Consider the following 25,415-nt stretch of genomic DNA (forward strand, 5'->3'; position numbering starts at 1 on the left):
TTTTGCAGAGGGAGTCTGGTTTCGTTCAGAACCTGTCTCCGCCTTATGGGCATTATGGCTTCGGCTCTGTCTGTGGTCCCACTGGGTTTGCTCAAAATGAGGGAATTCCAGCGGTGGGTTGCTGCGAATCGTTTGTGTCCTCGCAGGCACCTCGCACGCAGAGTGAGGGTGGCTAGGCAATGCGTGGAGGCTCTCACTCAGTGGAGAGACCCCTCGCTATTCCGGACGGGTGTTCCATTGGGGGGAGTGTCCATGAGAAAAGTGGTGACAACAGGCGCATCCCTTACGGGCTGGGGAGCCATTTTTCAGGGCAGATCGGTGAACGGTCGCTGGACGCCCCAGCTTCGCAGACTTCACATAAACCTCTTGGAATTAATGGCAGTTTTTCTTGCCCTGAGACATTTTTTGCCGTTTCTGGTGGGGTTTCATGTCCTGGTAGCATATATCAACCGCCAGGGGGGAACTCGCTCGTTGCAACTGCACAAGTTAGCCTGCAAGCTTATTGTCTGGGGGGCTGCGCACCTCAGCTCACTGCGCGCGACACACGTCCCGGGACGGCTGAATGTGGGCGCGGATTTCCTCTCAAGGAGAAATCCGTTGTACGGAGAATGGGTACTTCACACGCAGGTGGGGAATCAAATTTGGGAGAGATACGGCAGGGCTACCGTAGATCTCTTCGCCTCGCAGGCAAACGCAAAGTGTCCACTTTATTTCTCTCTCAAGGACGAGGATGCGCCTTTGGGTGTGGATGCGCTAGCTCACCCGTGGCCGAACGTGTTGCTTCACGCGTTCCCACCGCTGAGTCTAATTTCTCCAACCCGACAGAATAAGAGTAAACGGGTTGTCTTCTGGTAGCCCCTCGTTGGCCGGGGAGGTTGTGGCTGGTGGAAATTGTTCAGCTCCTTCACGGAGAGCTGTGGCAGCTCCCGTTGCGGCACGACCTACTGTCACAAGCAGGCGGGCAGATATTTCACCCCTACCCGGATCGGGTCGATCTTTGGGTCTGGCCCGTGAAAGGTTGAACTTCAACACACTCGGGCTTCCTCTGGTGGTGGTAAACACCATACAGAGCGCTAGAGCCCCGTCAACGCGATCATTGTATGATCTGAAGTGGCGAGTGTTTGAGGACTGGTGTTCACGTAAAGGAGTCATTCCTTTTCAGTGCTCTGTGGGTGATGTGCTCTGTTTTTTGCAGGGCTTGATCGACAATGGCAGAGCTTTTTCCACAGTTAAGGTGTATCTGGCCGCTATTACAGCTTGCCACGTCGGCTTCAAAGGAGCGTCTGTGGTTCGACATCCTCTGGAGTGCCGTTTTATGAAGGGAGCAAGGCGCTTGAGACCAGTGTCAAAACTGCTCGTCCCATCGTGGGATTTGTCCTTGGTCCTGAATGCATTAACGCAGGTGCCGTTTGAACCTATGGAGAGTGTTCACATTAAGCTTCTATCTTTAAAAACGGTTTTGCTTCTCGCGTTAGTCTCGGCTAAGTGAGTCGGCGAGTTACATGCTTTGTCGGTTCACAGAGCATGTCTGAGTTTTAGTCCGGATGGCAGCAAGGTTACGCTGCTGCCTAACTCGGCGTTCGTTCCCAAGGTTAGTGATTCTGCGTATAACTGCACTACTTTGGATTTGCAAGCTTTCTACCCTCCTCCTTTTTCCTCAGAGGTGGAGTGTAGACTCCATACTCTGTGTCCGGTACGGGCGTTACGCTGCTACGTGGACAGGACACGATAGATCCGGAGGAGCGATCAGCTGTTCGTGTCGTGGGCTATGGCATGTAAGGGTAAGCCGATCTCCGCACAGCGCCTTTCCCATTGGATGGTGGAGGCGATCGAATTGGCCTATAAGTCTATGGGTCAGACGTCCCCGGTGGGGTTACGGGCTCACTCCACGCGGAGCATGTCTACATCGTGGGCATTGTTCAAAGGGATTTCGGTAGGAGATGTTTGTGCGGCAGCAAGCTGGGCTTCCCCTAATACATTTATCAGATTTTACCATCGGGATGTCACTGCGCCAACCTTGGCTCATGCAGTTCTTAAAGTTGGCTCCACAGCGAACTGAGTTTTATCGCCAGGTCTGCTCGATGGCTTCGGAAAGCATGCGTTACGGGAGTGGGCCATATCATTCCCATTGTTTGAAAGAGAACGTAAGGTTACTCACGTAACTCCGGTTCTCTGAGAACAGAGCGAGGTATCTCACCAAGCTTCCCTTCTCGCATTACACGGGGGAAGAGCGTGCTTAGAATGCCGTTGCAGGTAATCACAGCAGAATATATAGGAGAGAGGCGGGCTCTTATGTTAAGCTGTGATTGGTCCGCCCGTCGGGCAGACATGGTGCAATTGGTGCTTCCATAGTCTATCACGCCTGAGGCATTTCCCATAGTGAGATACCTCGCTCTGTTCTCAGAGAACCGGGGTTACGGGAGTAACCTTACGTTTTCCAGACAGGGATTATCTTAAACCAGAACTAGGTCCAAGTTAAATTAGGACATTTAAGTAGTTTTTTACTAACATGTCTTACAAAAAACATTACTTGTCAGCATTTTGTGACAACACAATGGCACCGATGTATTTTAATGCATGTCAGTGCAAGTTGTTTTCAGTTTGGACAGCTCTAACATTTATTTTAGTCTAGGACTAGTATTAGTCCCTGTCCAGGAAACTGCCCCTAAAAGTAACAAATGTTGTGTTAATTAATTTGTAAAGATTATCTTGATAGACAAAACATGTAAACATCACCGTGAGACATTAAACCGAGGTCCTGACTCTCTGTGGTCATTAAAAATACCAGGATGTCCTTCGAATAAGAGTAGGGGTATAACCCCGGCATCCTGGCCATATTCGTCTCTATATATCATGGCCTCCTAATCATCCCCATATTGGCTTCGTAACTCTGTCACCAATAAGCTGGTGTGTGCTGGGCGTTCTGGCGCAATATGGCTGCCGTCGCATCATCCAGGTGGATGCTGCACATTGGTGGTGGTTGAGGAGATTTCCCCCTTCGATGTAAAGCGCTTTGAGTACACAGAAAAGCGATATATAAATGTAATGAATTATTTTTATTTACCTTTGCTAATCGCAGATCTTATTTTTGCGATCTTCCAAAAGTCTATGGGAAAAATGTATAGGCTTTCGGTCGAGGGAACCAATGCGACGCTAACTTCCGGGTTGGAAGTGTCTACAAAATTTTCTACAAAATGTGTCATCTCTGAGGTACTCTATTTACAGCACAGCTTAAATTAAATCAAAAGACACTACTTTTTTAGTTCCTAATGTAGTATGTATGTTTTTGTATTTCATATTTTTCAAATATGAAAAAAGAGGGAAATCTGGGATTGGACCGGACTCAAATTCAAAAGCATCATAGCCTAATGCAGGAATGTCAAACTCGATTTCATCCCGGGCCACATCAGTATTATGGTTGCTCTCAAAGGGCCGGTTGTAACTGTTAGACTATATAAATGTATCCACTCTTTTATCACACTGCATAATTACATCTGCACTTAATTACTCCTTTTGGTAATAACTCAATTAATACCTAGTTTTGACAGTAAAAGACCAGTAAAATAAAGTGTATTCAAGTGTACAACTATTGTACAGTTTATTAAGAAAAAAAAGATATGTTTCTGTATGAACACATAGTCGGTCTGCATAGTGTTTCTTGACAAGCTAACATTTTTAAAGGCCTTTGTGGTCAGGGCACACTTGCTCACATATCTTCAGCATACACTGCTTTAAAAATGTACCTTCTGAAAAACACTTGGTAACTCGGGCGATTTCTTCAGCCACAATAAAGCTGGCTTTCACGGCTGCATCACTTTTTGCAGAAACATTTGCAAACAAATTCTGCCAAAAATGTAAGTTTTTTTCAAGTCTTGTACCTTTTGTTGCTTTTCTTGGTGGCTAAGGTTAGCATATACTTTGCTCCGTGTTTGGTTTCGAAGTGCCGACGTGAATTGTACTGTATTCTTTGAGCACAGCCACCCCTGTTGAAAAAAACAGTATATGCTGGGTTAGGTATGTTTTGATGCTGGTTGCACCATCTTAAACCAGCTATGGACCGCACATGACCAGCTAAAGACCAACTAAACCAGCACAAACCAGCATCAAAACATACCAAACAAGCATATGCTGGTTTTTTTAACAGGGATGGCCTCCTGGCAAAGACGACACACCGGCTTGTTTCCATTAAGCACAAACATGTATTTGCTTTCCCATCCCTCTTGAAATAGCCTCCCCTCTGCATCAGTTTTTCTTTGTTTGACATGATGTGTCTAATTAATATGTATATATCATATCACTCACTTATTACACCGCTCGTTGGAATGCTTGATTCTGATTGGCCAGTCGCGACATTTGCAGGTTCGTTATTCCCAGATAACCTCTCAAAACTAATAACACAGGGTAACCCAGACGCAACAAATCATTTTGACAGGTTTTTTTTGACAAATTAAAAATAAATATGTCTTTTAATAACATATATGACATTATATTTACAAATTATTAAACCAAATTGAATGTTCGTGACATTTGAACGTTGTTTCTTACCTTAAAACCGAAAGTAAACAGCTTTTCCTGTTAGGTCTGCATTCAGTAAAAATGAGCTAATAAAATGTTACAAATTCACATTTCATGTCAAGTTTTTTTATCATGTGGCAAGTATCCCGCGTAATAAGCGGGATAATGTACAAGCAGCCGGCTGTTACCGCGAAATAAGCCCCTCCAGTGTGAAACAAGAAACAACCTGATCGCACTGGAGGGTCTTATTTCTGCGATATATACGGACACTGCCACCTACTGGCTAGATGTCGTCATAGCGCAGGTAATAAAGTTGAGTTGCATTTTCAGGTCGTGGACATAAAATGTATAATAACACTACAATAATTTGTAAGCTCTCGCCGGCCACATAAAATGAGGGGGCGGGCCGGATTTGGCCCGCGGGCCTTGTATTTGACACATGTGGCCTAATGTGTCAAAAAAATGTTTCTTTTTACATTTTTGGGGTTTTTTAAATTCACTTTGCACATGGTAACGCAGGAGAGGTGCAATCTGAATTAACTCTAACCTTATAGCTGGAGCTTTTAAGCACGAGGTAGCCCTTCTCAATGAGGTCTAGCGTCAGCTTCAGGTACAGATATGACCCTCGGCTCAGACTCTTCAGATGAGTGCTGAGTTTGGTGAAAGCTGTGTTGTCCAGCTTGCCATTAAGTGCCACATTGCTCTGGATCTCTGGGCTGCAGTGCAAGCGGTGCAGGATGTAACCCTGCAGGTCAGAGTCGATGGCGTCGCTCTCCTCCAGCCGATCCAGAGAGATACGGTGGAACGGCAACAGGCGAGTCACATCCTGAGACACAAGAGCAAAAGGAGAAATACATGTGCCATGAAATTTTGTTTTACAACTAAAAAAGAAAGACAGACAGAATCTCAAACAGTAGCATTTGTCTGAAAGACAGCAGACAGACCTGTAATGTCGTTCTGACAGTAACCACCAGTTTAAGCCACGGAGGAAATCGTTCGATGGTTTTACACAGGAAAGAAACGATGGTTTCCCCGTAATCCGGTTTATGGAACTCCGCCTCATTCAAGCCGTCAATCAAGATGATGAGATTCTCCTCGCACGCGATCTTCCTCTCTAAAAACATCGCAAGTTTGAGGTGTTTTGTGCGCAGCTGGATTATCGCTTATCTTGGTTGTGCATAAATACATGTTTACCCACCTCTGTGCAGGATTTCCAGTGGTTCCAACAGACCCCTGCGGAATGCGTTAAAAGGGTCCTGCACGCAGGCGCGCAGGCTGAGCGTGCTCTGGAGGTGAGGCTGACGGAGCAGAAGTTCTCGGTAGGCCTGCATCTGGGGTGCCCTGCATAACAGCGCTGCCACGTTATGAACGAACTCGGGGACCAGGCAGGTGTAAGCGTTATCTGCCTGACAGTAATGATACGCCACCACCTAGAGATGGGAGGAGAGTGAGATGAAGAATAAGATGACAAAGCACAAAAAGTAAGAACCTAAACCAGCTTGAGAAGCATTTTGCAGAAAAAAAAAAAGAAAAATCTATTATCATTTACTCAACCTCTTGTCATTTCAAACTGGTATGACTTTTTTTCTTCTGCAGAACACAAACGAAGATATTTTAAAGATAGCTGCTAACCGAACAACACTGGCCCCCATTCTCTTCTATTGTACGGACACAAAACCAATGCAAGTGAATGGGGGCCAGTTAACATTCTTCAAAATATCTTCTTTTGTGTTCCGCAGAAGAGAGAAACTCACACAGGTTCGAAATAACAAGAGGGCGAGTAAATAATGACAGAATTCTCATTTTTTGGTGAACTATCACTTTAAAAGTTGATTTAAAAAGTCACATTAACATGTCTAGTCTTTAGGACCCAGCGCTGGAACCGCTCTAAGCTGAAGGACACAATGAATATTAAAACGGGAGAAAGACTGAAAGCTTAGAAACTTCGAGACGATGGAGGGGTTTCATAATGCATAAATCATTACAGAGTTTGAGTGCATCAATGGCCTTATTCCAATATTCGCCACTTCCCAGACTTCACTTCATCATGCAGTGTGTGTGTGTTGTGTGTGTCTTCAAAAGCATGTGATCATTAACCATGCGGAGCACTCAGTATATATAATGGCTGCGCTGGGAGCCTCTGTGGATATAAATATTTGATAAGGCAACAGAGCCGCAATAAACCTTTGTGCTTAAAAGAACAGAGAGAAACGAGAGAGCGAATGAAAAATAATGAGAGCAGGAGTGAATTAATAAATAAGAGAGATAGAAAAAGAAACAGTGGTCATGAATGAATGAAAGAAGATAGAGACTGATGGTAGGCTGGTTAGGGTGTGTTGGCATTAGTTGGCACCTGTGACGCCAGCCTCCGGAGCGCCTCTTCCTGGCGTCTTCGCATTTCTGGCGTGCCAGGACAGCTGCTTCCCCCGACCAGTGTGCCGTGAGCGGACTGAGGCTGGCTACTGAGGGGCAGGGTGTCACCATCTGAAATAAAGCGACAGGAAAAAAATGAGACGTGTGCATGCAAAACCGCTTTCGATAAGTAACATATCGAATGATTTATTTACTTGCTTTTTTCAAAATGAAATGCCTTTACAGTTGCTGTCAAAAATTCCTCGTTTTTTCAACCCCTCCTCTCTATTCATGTATGTGACATCTACTTCTCACAGTCCCATCAATTCTCGATTAATAAAATCACGCCTCATCCATTTTTTTCTTGTTACGCTTGGAAACACATTCATTACGCAAGTAAAACTGTCATCTAATCTAATAAGCATCTCTCAGACACAATTTGACAATTCACTCACGTTTTGGGGAGGCGTGTGGGCTGTCGGAGGTGATCTGTCTCATGCGGTTGCCGTGGCAGCTCAGTGCCACCAAGCGAGAGATGATGGCAGTTTTGCCAAATCCCACGTTGCCGACGATAACGACACCTTGATTGGCGGTGGGTTCGCTGCTGCGAAGACACGCCTCCACTTCCTGGAAGAGCCATTCTCGGCCGGTGAAGACCGTCTCGGGCGTGAGGCTGGGCACCTCGAATAGAAGCGGCTTTAGGGCGATGTCCGGTGGTCGGTATGGAGCAAAGCGCACTGCATCATGGACAACAAAGGCCAGGTTTTACTTACATATTCTTTTTACATATGCCGCTGTTTAATGTGAATATATTTGACTTTACATTTAAAAAAAATTTGACTTCATTTGAGACTTAAAAAGCCATTCTCAAATAATGGCACTGATTCATTTTTGCTAAAAGTGACATATTAAAGATCTCAGTCAGTATTATCAAAGACCTCAAGAAATGCAGGATTGCAGTTTTCATCCTAACCAGCAGGGGGAGATGTTTTGTCTGCAATGGTCAAATAAGCACTTCTTACGCAAGTTGTTGCTGCGGCGTGAAACATCATGAATCAAGGCCGGCAACGGGGTGTCTTGACCCGTTAATGTACGACAGAAAATACTGCTGAAATAACAGATCAGCTGCCGCGCCGGGAGCAGGCGCAAAGCCATCACTGAGCTGTTGCCATGGTTACAGAAACCCACCCCTGAAAAAACCTTGCTTGATGCTTTTATGAATAGATTATCTGTCAAAAACATTGCAAGCGTGCGTACGGAGAAATTTATATTCATCTCGTTAATCCACCACATATGCTTGCCATCCATCACACCGTAAGCCTCATTGTAAAGACCCTTAATATTCATTAAAACAATCCTCATCTAAAATTCATACAATCTCCATTATCCTCATATTTATCATCAAACCGACTGAATCGTAACTACACAAACGCTTAATCCTGATTATTGATCACACTCACGGATATCACAACTGTACCTGTCATTTCAAAGCAGGTTGAGAAAACTAATCTTCAATTATTTCTATTAATTATTCTAGAAGGCTCTATAATGGATTCATTCCTTACACTGATCCTATAGGCTAATTCAGCAACAAGTATCATGGGATGTATTATTTCCGGGTTATTAATCATCAAATCAGCATGTGGGCTATTAATTCATAGTGTGTGAATTCTGAATCTGTGCGCTAGCATATGAAGGTGGGCGGGGTTACACAGGGGGGAGGTGACCTTTGAGAATGCTTGCGGAAACAACACGAAGAACAGAAAAGAAATGAAAAGAATGAGAGACCAGGGAGCAGTAAACGGCAAAAAAGATGGGAAGGGTTGTAACGATGCATCAAAAGTAAAAAACAGGTTTGAATACAACAAAGACCCATTCAAACAAGGTACTGCCAGGGCTTGTTCACTTCGCTACCAAAAAGAACATGCTTGTAACTAGTAAAAGTACAGCATTAGTGGCTTTTAAAGGCATTTACATTGTAATACTTTCAGCACAATGTCAGACAAGTCATGTCTATCAGAAGCCTATATTTGTCTTTTGAAAGTCAAATCGATTTTTTACAAATTATTATTTACAGTGACATACAAAATCCATTTTCTTCCAAGAAACCCGAAGATCCAAGATTTACAAAAAATACAGATTACAGATAGGATGCGTGGAGTCTTGACTATGAGCATTGACAGATGCCATTAACAAGAGCTGCTGCTAATAAAAAGTCAATACATGGATCTGGACAGGAGACAGATTATGGCACTGCAGCCCGAAGGGGAAACAAGAAACAGCAGGTTGCAGGGGGATCTGTGGAAGAGCTGTGGTGTGTGTTGAGGGTTTTAATGGGATTGTGTGATTGAGGGAGCGAAAGCAAGAGAGGCAAAGCACGCACTGCTTAAAGGGGATGTGCAACAGTGTTTCATGCATTCTGACTTCTTTACGATGTTAAACGTTCTGTTTTCTCATGCTTGACATGGTCAACTTGTCAAAAAACGAGTTGGACGTATGACGTAGTTTTTCTGAGCTCGATACACTCCCCCAGCGTTTGTTTAGGTTCCGTTGCGTAACAACTTTTCTTAGTCCCTTATTGGACAATTCTCCCGGAAAAGCACGCCCACGCGTCAACCTGCCAGAGCGAGAAGAAAGAGCACGCTCACGCGTCAACCAAGGAGAGCGGGAGAAGGAGCATGCGCGTACGTCAACCAGCTGGAGCAGGAGAGAGAGAGCACTGCTTTTGCGAAGTTCAGCTGTGTTTATTTGTTCACTGCATTTCGGTGGGGAATGTTATATAAACGGTCGATATAACGCTGGATTTGGAGATCGTTTGAAACTGATTGATGGAACGCACCAGTGCTACAAAGATGCCGGACATGAACCGCACACGGTAAGTGAAACGGAGTCATGTTTTGTTGGCAATGGGTGTGCACGTGCTTTAGTTCCACCAATAAAGAATGCATAACTATTATTCGAAAATGTGGAAAGCATGAAGTAGGTGGATTCCTACTTTTGACTGGTAGAGAAACAGCCGAGCACATGTGGGCGACCATCTGTTACTGTGCTCATGGTTCTGTGTCAATATGTTAATACCATAACCATTTCTGAATGACCTGTTGTGCACTTAATGTGAAAGGGAAAAGGTTCATGTGATTACACAGATGAACTACAAAGAGAAGCTAGCAAGTACACACACCTCTCATATCCGCCTGTCCAGAGCGACTGGAACCAGAGTTCTGCCGTGGCATACGCAGCGACGTGCGCAGTGGAGCCTGTCTCTGCTCATCCAGGTACGCAAGATCCTCCAGGTGTGCTGAACTAGTGGCTGAAAGAAAGAAAGAGTGTCAGAATTACATCATTTGATAAACTCTTATTTAAAACTCCTGCTGTCCTACATTCATATTCAACAGAAGTACACAACATAATAAAAATGAAAATACAGTCAGCATTCATTACTCATTTCCTTATTCCTCCAGCCATTTAAATAAGATTAAATATAAAATATAATAAAGCCAAAATATTCAAGCAGTTGTTATTTGGAGCAGTAACATGAATTTGCACATTTGTTTCCCAGCAGTTCTCACAGAGTTTAAAATACCAACACATTTTTCAATCGGCCGTGTCCCTCCGTACTCTCAGATGACATCAGAACGTGTCATTGTGTTCGAACACATTTTAAATGGCTTGAAGTGAATGAACAGTAGACAGCTTTACAAGCTGACACTCACAACTAAAAAGGTTATTTGGGTCAAGTTTTACAAAAAACTCCTAAACCGAACCTTTTGTTTTTTTGTAGTAATACAGAAAGACAACTTTAAATTATAATATTAATTTAACAAAAAAAGCATTACAAGATGTTGACAAACTATACCCCGTTACTGTGACACTACTATGGTAAAATAATAGTATCATAGTTTACATTATAATCTACATTGTGGATAAAAATTTACATGATTCTCTCTGTGTTTCTTTTAAGGAATATAATTGTATTTGAAAAAAACGATACCATGGTACATTTTTATTTGTGATGTGACAGACCCTTTTATGTGTGTGTGTGTAAATCATAACTAATATGTGTGTGAGAGTTCGTGTTTGTTTAGCTTATGTGAGGCTATTAGCTTTCAGGAGCATGTGGGCATGAATTTCAATGTTTCTTTTCCTTTGCTAATGAGGAGAAAGTGGAAGACCATGAGAGGAAAGTTCACAGCAGTTTGCTACATGAAAATACCAAGAACACAGTGGGTGGCCAGTGAATTTATCTCGCTTCAAAGCAGCTTTGAAACCTGCGCAATGACAGCATTAGCTAACACTAGTGTGCCCACGTTAGCATGAATGCTAAGGCTGACTGGACATCAGCAAAGTGCCCAGTTGGTTACGCATATTAGGTTAAAAAACAAACATTTGGGAAAGTTTTTTCTTTAATTTTAAGAATTTCATCTAAAACAGATTCTGAAAACACGCCCATTGTCTCATGATACACATGTAAACAATACAACTGTCTGTGTTGAGCATCTGTGGAACAACCACCCAATAATATAACTGCAGCTTTCAGACAAAGCCATGGCACCATGATGAGAGACAATTTGCAAAATGAAAGAGTCATTTGATATTCTGCTTAATATCTAACGTCTTGAGACCAGAGTCAAACAGGATTTTGAAAAAATATCAATAGTTATCTTTATCGCTAAAGTTCTTGGTGTGAATGGGCCTTTAGTTCAAATAGGGATTAGTTCCAATCCAACTTTTAATATTAGGAGATGCAACAGGGATTCATTATACAAATTTTTTATTAGCATTATTATTTATAACTGTTTGGTATATTGACAAAAACTACGGCTATAGTAGTAATTTTTTACAAGTGCTATTAAAGAAAAGCATCCACACAAGATGTTAAAATGGTCCCAGTATTTCTCTTCCACACCCAACATCTGCACTGCAGACAGTGTGACTAGCATCAGTGTCGCTAAATTTATGGACGCTCAAACTGCGTCACAAGGACTTCGATTTTACAGCCCACTGTGGCTCTGGACCAGGAAGCCTTCATGCATTTTACACTGATGTTGGAGAAAGAGAATGTGCAGAGAATGTGCGTTTGCATTCTCTAAACTCAAAACCTCAAATACCAATGATGATGAAATTTCGTGTTATTGGTGACGTTTGTTAAGGCAATCATTACTTCTCAAAGGTGAAGGTTAGGAATTTGGTTAGGAAGTCCAAATTCAGATCATTTGTCAATTCAACTGGTTTTAAAAGGGATAATACTGTGGATAAACTGAAGAATAGAAAAAGACAAAAGAGAGGAGGTGAGGGTGTAAGTGGGTGGGAAAGGCAGAGGAAAACTAATGTGTGAGGAAAGAGACGGAGAGTAGGAAAAGAGAGAGGTGGGCATGAGTAATAGAGAGATAACAGAAGAAAGATCATGTCACTCACTCAATTCCCCCAACATTCAGTTAGAATGTATACTGTAGACTGTATGTGTGGTAAGACAGTTTTGGACATGGCATCTGTCTCCGCAGGGGAACCTAACCTTTCTGACTCCCCTACAGGTTTATGTGAGAGCACTAAATGAATGCTTCAATCACAGAGCTCTTTAACCAGCGACCAGCACGACTGCAAAACTGCTGCCGTTCTGCAGAAAGAAGGTTCTGGAGGATTGCTGTAAATGTTTCAAATGTATGTTCTGGATCTTCTAATAGAAACTTAACAGCATTTTCCATGTTATTCAGAAGATGAACCAGCACTAAAAGGCAATATGACCCCAGATGTATAAGATTAATTTAAAGGGTGCAGGCAAACAGAAAACTACTTTAATTTGATTCATAGCTCTACTCACGCACGTACACACACACCCACCCCCCCCACACACACACGTCTGGTTTATTATCTCCGTGGGGACAGTCCATAGGCGTAATGTTTTTATACTGTACAAACTGTATATTTTATCCCCTAACCCTATCCCTAAACCTAAAGAACATAGAACATTTTTTGCATTTTTAGATTTTTAAAAAATATTCTTCTGTACGATTTATAAGCTGTTTTGCTCATGAGGACCTCAATTTTGGTCCCCACAGTGACACGAGTCCCCATGTGTTGGTGTGCGTTCAGGTTTAAGTCCCCACCGGGATATAAAAACATGAACACACACACGCACACACACGCACACATTGTCATTTTGGGGTGAACAATCCCTTTAAATTGTTACATCTTTCTGTAGTGAGAACTCAAGCTCCACATTCAGCTCACACGAGGATCCAAAACCAGGAGCTGAAATGGATCATAAAACCTGGAGAAGAATGACACAGATGTCCTTGCTTTGCAGTAACAGGGCTAGACGAGGAGCTCAGACCCGCTCCAGAGCTCAAATGGCCCGTAAAGCTCAGAAGAGGGGCACTTCCCTCGCTCTCAGAGTAATCACTGGCCGCCTTTAGTGACCTTGACATTTGAAGGCGATTGGAAACACGTGTCAGTTGACTTTTAGGGTCTGGATTATGTGGGATAGTTCCTGTCTCTGGAGTCCAGCGTTCAGCGTACAGACGTGTTCGAAGACCCTCAGCTGAACGGGCTTCACACAGAGCTGAGTGCAAACATTCACACGCTTGAAAGATGAATGTCTCGACCAGCTCAGCAAAAACCTGCTCCAGTAAATCAGTTTTCTGTCATTTTACTGTAAAACTTGTATAAATAACAATGCTTTTCTCCATTCGTAGTAACAAAACTGGTGCATCTTTTTAAAATCTGCAATCTGTGAGAGACTTACCAGCCACAGAATTGGGGCGGGGCATGAGGTACAGCGGGATGGAGTGGGCGGAGTGAGAGACGGTGTGTTCCAGGCTCCTCTCTGGGATTTTATTGAGGCTGTATGTCGAGGCGGCCATGTTTTCATCCACACGGTACAGAAAAGAGTCTGCGACCATTGATTTCTGTGCATGCCAGAGTTTCAGACTGCCCCGTGAGCTTTCACTGTATTTACCATGCTCAGCATTCTCAGAGTAACTTGTGAGTGTTGCTGGAGGACAGAGATATGAGAAATATTTAATAGATAGACAACCATTTTAGTCATTATGTGAAAGCTAACTGTGTCAGTATACGTATTTGTACAAAGCCTTTGCCCAAAAGCTCTCAATTTGCAAGCTCTTCGCTCTAACTTTACAAAATACTTTTGTGGAGCAAGGAAAGAATCCCAAACCAGGAATGTTACTAGTAAAAGTCTCTAACACAAAAGGTTACCTATAATGCCGCTGTCTCGGCTCTCTAGCGTGGAGGTGGGGCTTGTAATAGATCCGTAAGCACAGTCGCGGGTGCCCGTGTTACCCGGGGCTCCGGCAGGCAGCGTGGAGCAGGGGCTGCCAGGAGGAGGAGATGCTGTGCTACTAGCTAAGCTAGAGCATGGGCTGATTCTCTGGGTCATGGAGATGGCCTGAAAAACAGAAAAGTGAGACAACAAATGAGAAACAGACAGGAAACAGAATAATAAGAGAAAATCAAGCCCTTATCGCTATTGGCCCCCTTTTTTAGTTTGCCATTAGTATAATACTGGTTGGATTATAAAGAATCTGTTGGGATGGTGTGGAGTAAATGGGACGGCTGCTACAAATTGCAAATAATTCACCCATAACTCTTTCTCTATGCCTCCCCACACTACTATTTTAAGTGTCATTTATTGACCAAAAAGAAAAAATACAAATTAAACGGAATTAAAGATGACTGATAGCATTATTTCTTTTAAAAAAGCTATTGTTATCTTGAATTCTTTAGGACACAATAACTGTGTGGTGAAAATCTGCTTTTGTGACAGTCCTAGCAGATACCGTAGTGTTTCTGAATGCTACTCGAGAGGAAAATGCAGGTTGTTTTTAATAAAAAACATCTGCTAAACAACTTTGTAGGCATCTTATTAGTAGGAAACAAATATAGGTCTTAAAATTGTATTCATTTGTGTAGTAACTTTTACAATACACATTGTTCCAAAGCCCCCTACAGAAAAGAAAAAAAAAGGTAAAAAAATATCTTTACTAAAACGTGTTTATTTATACACACGCTGTGCACAATCCTTGTTTGTTACACGGAGAAATGTTCACTGGATAAATCCAGGCTAAAGTTTCAAATTCTAAATATGAGATCATCAAAGTTTGATTTTAGTCATAAATTCCACCACGATTTCAATCTTTGACATGGCCTCACTCATTACATTACATTTACTCATTTGGCAGACGTTTTTATCCAAAGCAACTTACAAGTAGGAGAGCATATCAGTATTTTGTCAACACGCTAAACAGTACCGATAGTCAATTTTAAAGATGAACGTTATATTTTCACAGAGTGTTTTTTACATTATGTAGAAAACTGTAAATCCCATAAAAATGACCTATTTACTTAAAAACGGATAGCTGGGTTTTCACAGTCTCGGTCGCATATACATATTTCTACATGGTCAGTTTAGCACTGCATATTTGAGTTCCAGTAGAGCAGTGCCACTGAATGACTTTCACACACAAAAATGTCCACAGAATCTGCTCACTGCTATATAATGATACACTGCAGCTCCATATTTCTGCTGAGTACTGCATACTCATGTAGACATGATCTCTTTTTATGGAGCTGACAAATTTTCCACTGTGATTCAGTACATTGCTATTGACTTATAAATGACAGAACATTACATTCGAACTCGCAACCAAATGGAAAAGGAATGAAGGCGGTATGTTATTTTGGGTTAGGAGTTTGGTGTGGTGTGGTGGACTACATTCTACAAAAAACGACCGGGGTGGCATATAATTTTACTTCAAGGGACAAACGAAGTGGGAAACAAAGCAACAGAAAGAATAATGAAAGAGTTGGTAGGATGAGTAAATGGGAATGAAGATAAAAGCCGAACTGGAATTAAAAAATAAATTCAGGCCTGGATCTTATATACTGTAGTAGAGTAGTGGATGGGCACTCATGTCTACAGCGAGGGCCATTGATGACATCATAACACTGGATATGAACTTTATTTAATTCAATGTTTTTTCTGTCTAGAAGCGGTTTTAGGCAAAACATCGATTTTTAACAAAATTTGATCTAAAAATTTGAACACAAATGTTCTTGGGTTTGGAATGACACAAGTGTAATACATTTTCATTTTGGGGTTGAACTTTTCTCTTGTGGGCAGACTAAAAAATAACTTTGCATTTATTTTCACTATGAAAAAGGAGCTGATGTTAACCAGATCTTGGACTCCAGAACTTCCCATATATGTCTACTAAGCTCAATCCATGACTTTTGTCTTATTCGGGGTTCGATGTGCGTGGGAGAGACTGGAGATTCCTCCTGTGCTGGAGAAGACGTGGCCTTTTGGTGACCATGCTCGCTTGGCAGGAGCCGTGCACTAAAATAGCTCAGTGGAGGTCTCGCTGTAGCTCTAGCCAGCTGTGGATGGCATGAAGCCTTGTGTTTTGCAATACATTCTTGAGCTTAGTTATGTGCCGGATCGATGAGAACACCTAGTTCTGATTTTTAACCAGTGGAACGCTGGGAAGACTTTTGATGGACTTTTGGCTTCAGGAGATGTACAGTATAGTGCATAATATTGCTTTACATCTTAATCTGACTTATATTTTACTGTACTAAAGTACCAGTCAAAAATGTGAAAACACTCATTCTTATTTAGATTTTTCACTTTTTAGAATAATAGTAAATTGATCAAAACTATAGAGTAGGACAATTGTAACTGTGGGAGTTGTTTTGACTCGCTAAAATAGGGGTTCACAACCTTTTTGACTCCAAAGGCCCCCCCACTGTATTCAACGATATTCAAAGGCCCCCCTGCCGCTCACAAAAACTCAAAATTCCTACCCAATTAAATATTTCAGAGCTTGATATTAATTGGAAAAGTGTTTATTTAATATAAAAATGAACAAATAATAAGAAATATCATGGTTTTTAGTTGTTTTAAAATGTTAAATTAAAGTCATCCTGAGGCCCTCTTGAAAGTCAGCTGGGGCCCCTTTGTGGACCACGGCCCCCCTGTTGAGAACCAATAAATCCAAACTGTTATATTTTACCCTTTAACTAGAATTTGCTAAATTGTTCTCTTGCCATTTTATAAGCCAGCTTCTTGAGGTCTCATCCTGGGAAGCTTTTAAAAGTCTATTGAATGAGTTCCCAATCTATTAAGGGCTTTTATTGGCTGCCAAGTCAGTTTTGATTATATGAAATTTGAATACTATTTTTTCTAATGCAAGAAATTGATATGTTGGCACAATTATATTTTGGTCTCAAAGATTTTTAAAGGGGTCATATGGCGTAAAAACGTGTTTTTCTGTGTCTTTGGTGTGTTATAAGTTGCCCATGCATGTATTAGACAGGCAAAATTGCAAAAATTAAAGTGTCAGAACAAAAGATGCATTCTATCTAAAAGGGAATGCTCACCCAGACCTGCCTGAAACGCCTCGTGTAACCACACCCCCACAAATCTACGTCAGTTCATTGTATGATTTGACTAAGACCGCCCAAATTTATACGCAAGTAAGGTGGGAGTACCTGTCAGTACAATTGCTTTAGAACCTGATGTTCCAAATATGGTAAGAGGCGTTACATTTCCGTCACACGCTTGCAGTATTCGACCAATCACTACGCCTTGGTTAACTGGCCAATCATAGCACACCTCGCTTTTTCCGCGTGTTTCAGAGAGGCGGGGCAAAGAGGAGATACAAACAAGCACAGTATGTGGAAAATACAGCGTTTTTGAACCTTAAATTGTGTATACACATTGCATTACATCTAAAACAAACGATAATATTAATTTTAGCCATGTCATATGACCCCTTTAAGATCATAAGAAACATTTCTGTGCTTTCAAACTTTTGACTGGTACTGTATATATAGACAAGCTACATTCAATTCTGGCTTGAAAGATTTCTAAGCACTCTGAGGCTAAAAGCAGATGTTCACAGGGGAATTCTGGGTAAGATCAGTGCGGACTGTAAATATAGTAGCAGCAAGGGTTCAGGCTCTTTAACATTCAGCGTCTGCCTGCTGCGATGCGCCTAGTTAGTCTCAAACTGAACAAAGACATTGGTGCAAACTGCTGGTGTTAATCTGAAACACTGTACATCTGTCACGATTAAGAGATCAGGAATATTTGGAGAGAGAGGTGAAAAGCCGATCCGCCCATCAGCAAATTTGAAATAAATGTGAATTGAGGAAGCAAATTCACATTTAACTGAATGTGCAATTAAAAAAGATAAAGATAAGACAAGTAATTCATATAACAATTTGAATTTAAAAATGAGATAAGAATAAACGTTAATTATGCTTTGCTGGATTCAGAGACAGAGACTGGATGAAGAGGGCAGATTTGTATGTGTTTGGAGTGTTGGTGTGTGTGTGGGTTCCAACCTGGGGGTCATCTTGTTCTTCCATACCGTACTGAGCACCAGCAGGCCCTTCGCTCACTTTGTCCCCGAGCAGGAATCCCAGCCGCGTCATCAGTGTGTTGGCAGCCTCGTCTACAGATGGAGGGGGACCCAGCTCCTGGCCTTCCTCTCCTGTGAGAATACAACAGAGATGGGTAGAAAGCACCAACTTGAGGCAATAAAGGTTATGTTTTGGTCTATCTGCCAAGTTGTTCCTGTCTGTCTGTCTGCATACAGAACAAATGCACGCAAAATCCTACATCACATTCAACCACGGCTCATACTTCACAGTCATTGTGCACACACAAAATGAGCCATGACATTTTAATATTTCATTCACAGAAGCAGCATTCCATGACTCCATAATTTCATAATTCTTGGAATTTCACATCGTCACAGTGCATAAGACTAAACCATGGCAGCCAGTAGCACATCCAGACTCAGCACTGCATACCTGTGGTTTATTTTGAACTGCGGTCTCCAAATGGCCCGAATGAATGCATGCTGGCCATTGCTGCAACCAAGGCATCCATCACTCCAGTTCATTTGCACGGGTGTCCAACATCTACCTCATACATATTATCAAAACCAACAGATAAGGAAGCCTGAACTAGCCCAAACCGCCAAACATACTGTTGTGAATTAGCCCAAAGCCTCAAACACAGAACTTCAAAACCACCTGCAAATCCCTATCGCTGCAGGATGTCTGGGCGTTGGAGAGTTTCTGGAACCGCGTGTGTAGATGAGGTATCCGAGCCTCCAGAATCCATGCGTTCGCACATACACACACAAAGACAGACAAAACTGGGCAGACTGCTCATACCAGGCAGACTTCAAAGACAAGAGGTGTCTCACGGTGGCTAAATCCACAGTGAGAAGAGCTTTTTGGGGATTAGGCTTTTTATCCACGCATTTCACCTTTCACAAGCAGCAGAAATGATCAGACTGTTTAAAAGAAACAGACGGAGCAGAACAGCTTTTCCCAGAAATGCCGAGCAAGCCACGGCACCTTTGCGGCACAGACCTGGCTTACCGTCAATCCCCTGTCCTCTGAGACCCCAAATTCTTCTCTGATAAACAAAACACCTTAGGCAGAAGGAGCATTACCTTTAGAAATGTATCGTTACTCTAGTTAAACCACGGTTATTTTCGAATGGGTACAATTCGGTTTCAGAAAAATGTACCATAAAGAAATCTTGTAAACTGTCTGACATAAGACAAAAATGTTAAAAAGCTTACATTTCAGAACAGACATCTGATATGACCGAACGAACCCTAAGCATGAAAGACCGAAAGAACTGAAACATGCATGAAATGATGCAATGCAATGCAACTGAAATATGCTAATCATGCTAACAGCGAGTTGCTAGCCTCGACATCAAAGGTGAGGAAAGTCAACTAATGTAATATTTGCAATACGCTTTACATACACAATAATACAGTATGAGCATGTCGTCAGGTCTATATTATTTATTCTTTTGGCTACTTCCAAATTTTGTCGTAGTGAAAAGTATTACAAAAAAAAGCATCACCTCTGAAAAACAATATTACTTTTCTATTTAAAATAACCAAAACTACAAACTGGTTGCATGCAGATGTAGATGTCAAATATTCGCTCACTTAACAGAACATTAACATGCAACCTTTTGTGTTTTCGCTTTCTTTTCGTAAAACAACGCAGAGAAAAATGTTGTCATGGTAACTAAACAGTTTGCAAAAGATTGTGCTGAAGCATCCGTCCCTCTCTTTCATTTTCAAACCAAGCATTCCTCCCTCATTCCCTGTACCTTAGGCAGAATGTATGTCAGCGTGTAATAAGTTCAGAATACCACTAATGACACCAGCAGACGCTAAAATAGCAGCACGGTGGAAAATTCTACAAGCAGAGAGTCTACGAGGTTTGTTTGTCTCTCGCTTGCTTTTTACTCCTTCGCCCCAAAAACTCTGTGCCTCTTCAAAAACGTTCTCGTCCGCAGATGGTAAAAAAAAGAACTGTGGATGGTTTTGTGAGTGTGATGTGGTTGCAGAAATATGCTCATTCTGAACTGATGATTCACTATAAAGCAAACATGCCAGTGATGGAGATTTAAAAGTGTGCCGGAGGATGTAGGCACAACAAAACACTCTAAGGCATTCACATACCTGTGGACTACACACACACACACACACACACACACACACACACACACACACCTGATGGCACAACTGTAAACACTGGAATTCATACAAATCCACTCATATAAGCATGACACTCAAGAGGGCAACTAGCATGTTGTTCCAGTTGCTTCCATTGTTTACCTCATTTGTAAGTCGCTTTGGATAAAAGCGCGCGCCTGCTAAATGACTAAATGTAAATGTATGTCTTGTGTGTGTATGTGTTAACAAGTAAACTTGTGTATACTGCACATGCGTTTATATGTGTGTCTATATATACAGTATGTGTATATTTGCATTTATGTGTCTGTTGCTCGTAGGCATCAGCAGGGAGATGTACTATGGAATGTAAGGAAAAACATTAATGATGAACGGGTTCCCTACAGCTGAGATCAAACAGGTACAAATCCTTTCACTTTTGTTGTAAAGTTATAGGGTTCACATAGCATTAGTAAACACACACACACACACACGCACACACACACACACACACGCATGCACACACGCACACACACACACGCACGCACACACACACACACACACACACACACACACACGCACACACACACGCACGCACGCACGCACGCACGCACACACGCACACACGCACACACGCACACACGCACACACGCACACACACACGCGCGCGCACACAAAACATGAACGAGTATACTGGCCTGTGTAAAAATGCACTAATAATGTAACAATAATGCACAGTGCATATCACTTAAATAATGCACAGCGAAAACAATTTCACCGTAGTGCCCGAGTTTTGTCTATTATTCAAAAACAACAACAATGACATCACAAAAAACCTCAGATGTTTACGTTGTACATCTCGCCTGTAAAGGTCCCATGGGAACTATTTAAAGTTCCGCTCTTTAACCCCACAGCAGAGCAACAAAATCGGCTCCGCTTCCTGTTTCTGCCCCCCACAGGGAGACCGGTCCCACGAGAAAACATGCTGTTTGCATTTAACAAATGCAAAAACAATCACAGCGTTGGTTTAAACCTCGTTGCCATTCCTCATGTTGCTGCTCCGTATAAAGCCAGAAGAGAAGTGTAAGAGGCTCAAGAAGTAAACGTGCTGATTGGTTCTGTGTCAAACGTGTGACTTATAGCCCCCTAGTATGCACTGCTAGGCCATTAAAATTTGAGCAGAAATCACTGCGGCATAAAGGCAAGCGGTGACACACAGCCTGTAACAAACCACACATGCAAAAAGCTGCTTGCGTAGCAGAGACTATAAAACTCAGCAAAAAGGAGGAAAAATTGAATCGTTCAACGTCTAATAGCAGGGTTGCAATGAAAGAGGCAGGCAGCTTAATCTAATAATTCAGATATCATTCCATTGCCTTTGGCATAGAGACACTAAACTGCAGGGTTGGGTTGCCTACAGTGACCGAGTTCTGTCGTGGGCACACATTTCAGTCCCTCCAGGACTGCAACTGTACAACAAAATGTACATACTGTATATATGAATATGTATATATACATTCATATTTTAACATCAAATATATTCATAATATGGATTGTATGTATTGTATATAATATACAATAGAGAGAGAGAGAGAGAGAGAGAGCGATGGAGATATTATTGGGGGAAAGCAGGCACCAAGTACAATCGGATTGGCTACATTATCATAACCCTCAAGCACTCAAAAAAAAAGTCCATGTCCGAAAATAACAACCAGAAGCTGTTTTGTGTTAAGCGAGCTCACAGGGAGGAGAGGACGGCTGTACGATGACAGGGTGGCTGTCTAAACTGGGCGGCACATCTAACAAGCCAAGATCCAAGCTGCAGACCGGCTGTGCTGGCGGTTTAGAAATAGAGGGCGAGAGGAAATAAAAAAGAGCAACAAAGGGGCTCACAAACAAATCTTGGCTAAACAAACAGGCCAGAGCAAGTCTGTCATTGTGAAACATTTTAAGCATACAAAACCATGAAATCAAACTGCAGTGTGATAAACTCGAGTCTCTATTTTGGAATTTAAGAGCGAGCTAACCAAAACTGGTACTAATATGATAATGAAATCTACCAGATGTTGCTTTATTTAGCATTCCACCATAAACCTGTTTGAACAGTTTCAAGTTTTTTAAATGTATTGTTCACAAACACATTAAAATTCTTTCATTGTTTATTTACTCTTATGGGAAAACCTGTATTTGAGTCTTTTTTCTGTGGCACACAAAAGAAGATATTTTGAGAAATGTCTTAGTGTTGTTTGGTTACCACCATCCTTCAAAATATCTTCTTTTGTGTTCTGCAGAAGAAAGAAGGTCATACAGGTTTGAAACGACATACATGTGAGTAAATGATGAAAGAATTTTCATTTTTAGGTGAACTGACCATTTCAGTTTACGCACAGATTTGAAACAATGGACATTCTAAAAAATTCCAAAAATCTACCACAGCAAAATTGTAAAAGTGATCTGCGGTGACCGCACCGTGGTACCGGTGATGATTTTCCTCTTTTAGTTGATGACTGAGAGAACCAGCCTTCTGAAGGTCATGCCGCCAGCCATCGATCAAATCCTGATCACCCCATCTCTCCTTTCCACCATCTCACACCATTTACACCCCAGCCATGCATACATCTCATTTACTTTCAAATCTCCCCTAATCGAGATAGATTACACCTCAGGTAGGCCTCCATCTTTCTAATTGACACTCAGCCCATGTGGGAGTGTCACGCTTCCATGCATCAAAGGTGAGGAGTTGACACAAGCGTTATTGAAGGAGGGAATGATCCATTAGCATTTCACAAATATGGTTTGTCCATAGGAAACATGCTGGTCTGCTTCATCTCGACACATTTTTTCTTTCTATATTGATAAATTCAGCCATCATTGCTGTTGTCCACCACTTCAAATATATTTCTTCAACCCTGTTCTTACACACCCGTCTAATATCTTCAAATAAGACCTGGATCAAATCTGAATCGACTTGATATACATTCGCATCTTTGCATGTGGTCCTCACCTTTCTCCTCTTCACCATCTTCCTTTTCTTCTTCTTCTTCATCATCCTCCTCACCATCATCATCTTCCCCATCTTCGTCGTTCTCTACCTCTCCCTCCCAAACATTCTCCCCATACACTTCTCTCTGTCCATCTCTTCCATCTCCAACGATACCCTGTGCACCTCTGGGACTGGTGCAGCATCCCGACTGCAAAAGGGATTGATCCGACAAGCTCAGGCTGGAGGCGCAGGCCCGAGATGTACAGCAAAAGTGAGACATCCACTGCCTGAAGAGCGAAGAGGTCCGACTCGAGCGCTTCGCACCTAGGCCGGCTCGTCCTGTCCGGTCGTACGGCCTGGACCGCTTCCTCCTCTGCCACGTGCACCTGGCCCTGGTCCCGGCACATGCCCGCCTAACTGTTGAAGCAAAATCCATAATCCAAACAGGTGGGTTAGCCTGCCAACAGCTGGGACCCAGTACCACTGAGAAAGGGCGAGAGAGGAGAGCTCGATCCAGCCGTTGCAGGGTCCATGCGATCGCAACGACTAAGCAGAAAATGAGCCCTGCTTCTTTTCTTCTTCAGAGTAGTTTGTGGCTGTCAGTGAACGGGGAGGAGAGGACTTAGACGGCGGTTTGGTTGCACTGCTGAGCTTCAGAGAAACCGCTGGCTCGAGCTTTAACAGGAACCATGAGGAGTCTGCAAAGTCGGAGTCCAAACACCACAGAAGGAGGGAGGGAGGGAGGAATGGAGAGCGGCAAGAAACCACTACACCAATCGTTCTCTGGTAAACGCAGTTAAAAATGTTGGAAGGACATGTGTCGCACATAAACATGCGAACCCAAACAGAATTGAAAAACGGTTAAACAAGAGAGGGCCAGAATGGTGCAAAAGGTTAGCCTTACCAGCGGAGAGCATTACCAGGTCAAGAATCTCAGCCAAGCCAGGAGCGACTGAGGAAACACAGCTACTGGAGTGTAATGGAAAGGTTCTCCAAAACAGATATCTTTCCTCAAGAGTGCATGTACAGACTGTAACATCATCAAGACGCAGACGGAGCCAGAGATACGAGAGCTGGTCGGGACGACCCCAAAACAAACAGAGAGTAAAAGAGAGTGACAGGCAGGAATGAAAGAGAAAAACAGATGGTAATGCTTAATGAAGTGTGCAAGGCTGGGGGTCGGATTACGCTGTTGTTGGTCAGAGGCACGGGCCGGTTAAACTAAAGGGGCTTAGGTCATTCCTCTCTGACCCCTATGGCACCAAGAGACGTATTGTATCGGGGGAAGAGTTTTTGAGATGGTCACGTTTTAACATTATACCAAGATGCACAATCTATCATTTCTGTCTTACGTGGACACCACCCCAAATAATGTAGTATGTAAATAAAATACAATAAAATAAAATAAAAATCCAATCATTTGCTTTCATTGTTTACCTCATTTGTAAGTCGCTTTGGATAAAAGCATCTGCTTAACGACTAAATGTAAATGTAAATGTAAGAAGCATTACTAAAATAAAATAAAAAAGCCACAGAAGCATCAAATAAATAAGATAAAATAAAAAAGACCAAGAAGCATTACAATTAAATTAAATAATATAAAAAAAAGCATAAAATAAAGTTAAAATGCCCAAGAAGCATAAAATATATACATATTGACATCTACACACTTTCAATATTGTATGTCTTAATTACAACAAACAAAAAAATGTATCATTCTGAAAACAATTGCATATACTGTAATGGAAAAGGGAATCTGGGTCTACTATAGCGAAATAAAGCTTTTACATAAACCAAATTTAAAATTAATGGAAGCTATTGAGGAAAACAACACCGCTGCAATGCAGACACAATAGAGATCAAAACACCACAGTATGTTTAAAATGGAGAGTTGTGGATGTGGTCAAAATGAGGTTTTGTTTTCTGCCACGTCTCACAAACTCAACTCAAAACGTGTTGGTGAGAAAAAACAAGGCAAGAAATCCGTAAGGACGAATACCAAACATGTTATATCTTTGTCTGAGAAAGTACCCGGTGAAACAATGCAATAAC

The 25,415-nt window shown here is 42.2% G+C and overlaps 1 protein-coding gene across 5 annotated transcripts in view; it reads right to left on the minus strand.

The window, feature by feature from the left end:
- The window catches only part of tanc2a (tetratricopeptide repeat, ankyrin repeat and coiled-coil containing 2a), a 143,894-nt gene that overhangs the window by 18,453 nt on the left and 100,026 nt on the right, over positions 1-25,415 (minus strand). For all 5 annotated transcript variants that reach the window (XM_057345087.1, XM_057345086.1, XM_057345089.1 and 2 more), the window contains 9 exons: positions 18,232-18,380; positions 14,080-14,269; positions 13,610-13,858; positions 10,049-10,177; positions 7,323-7,604; positions 6,869-6,999; positions 5,714-5,945; positions 5,460-5,629; positions 5,063-5,341 (listed from right to left, as the gene is read on the minus strand). In XM_057345087.1, coding sequence (XP_057201070.1) covers positions 5,063-5,341; positions 5,460-5,629; positions 5,714-5,945; positions 6,869-6,999; positions 7,323-7,604; positions 10,049-10,177; positions 13,610-13,858; positions 14,080-14,269; positions 18,232-18,380 — 1,811 coding nt within the window. The remainder of the gene's footprint in view (positions 1-5,062; positions 5,342-5,459; positions 5,630-5,713; positions 5,946-6,868; positions 7,000-7,322; positions 7,605-10,048; positions 10,178-13,609; positions 13,859-14,079; positions 14,270-18,231; positions 18,381-25,415) is intronic.

This window comes from Triplophysa rosa, linkage group LG11 (genome assembly GCF_024868665.1).
Source record: "Triplophysa rosa linkage group LG11, Trosa_1v2, whole genome shotgun sequence".
Lineage (NCBI taxonomy): Eukaryota > Metazoa > Chordata > Actinopteri > Cypriniformes > Nemacheilidae > Triplophysa > Triplophysa rosa.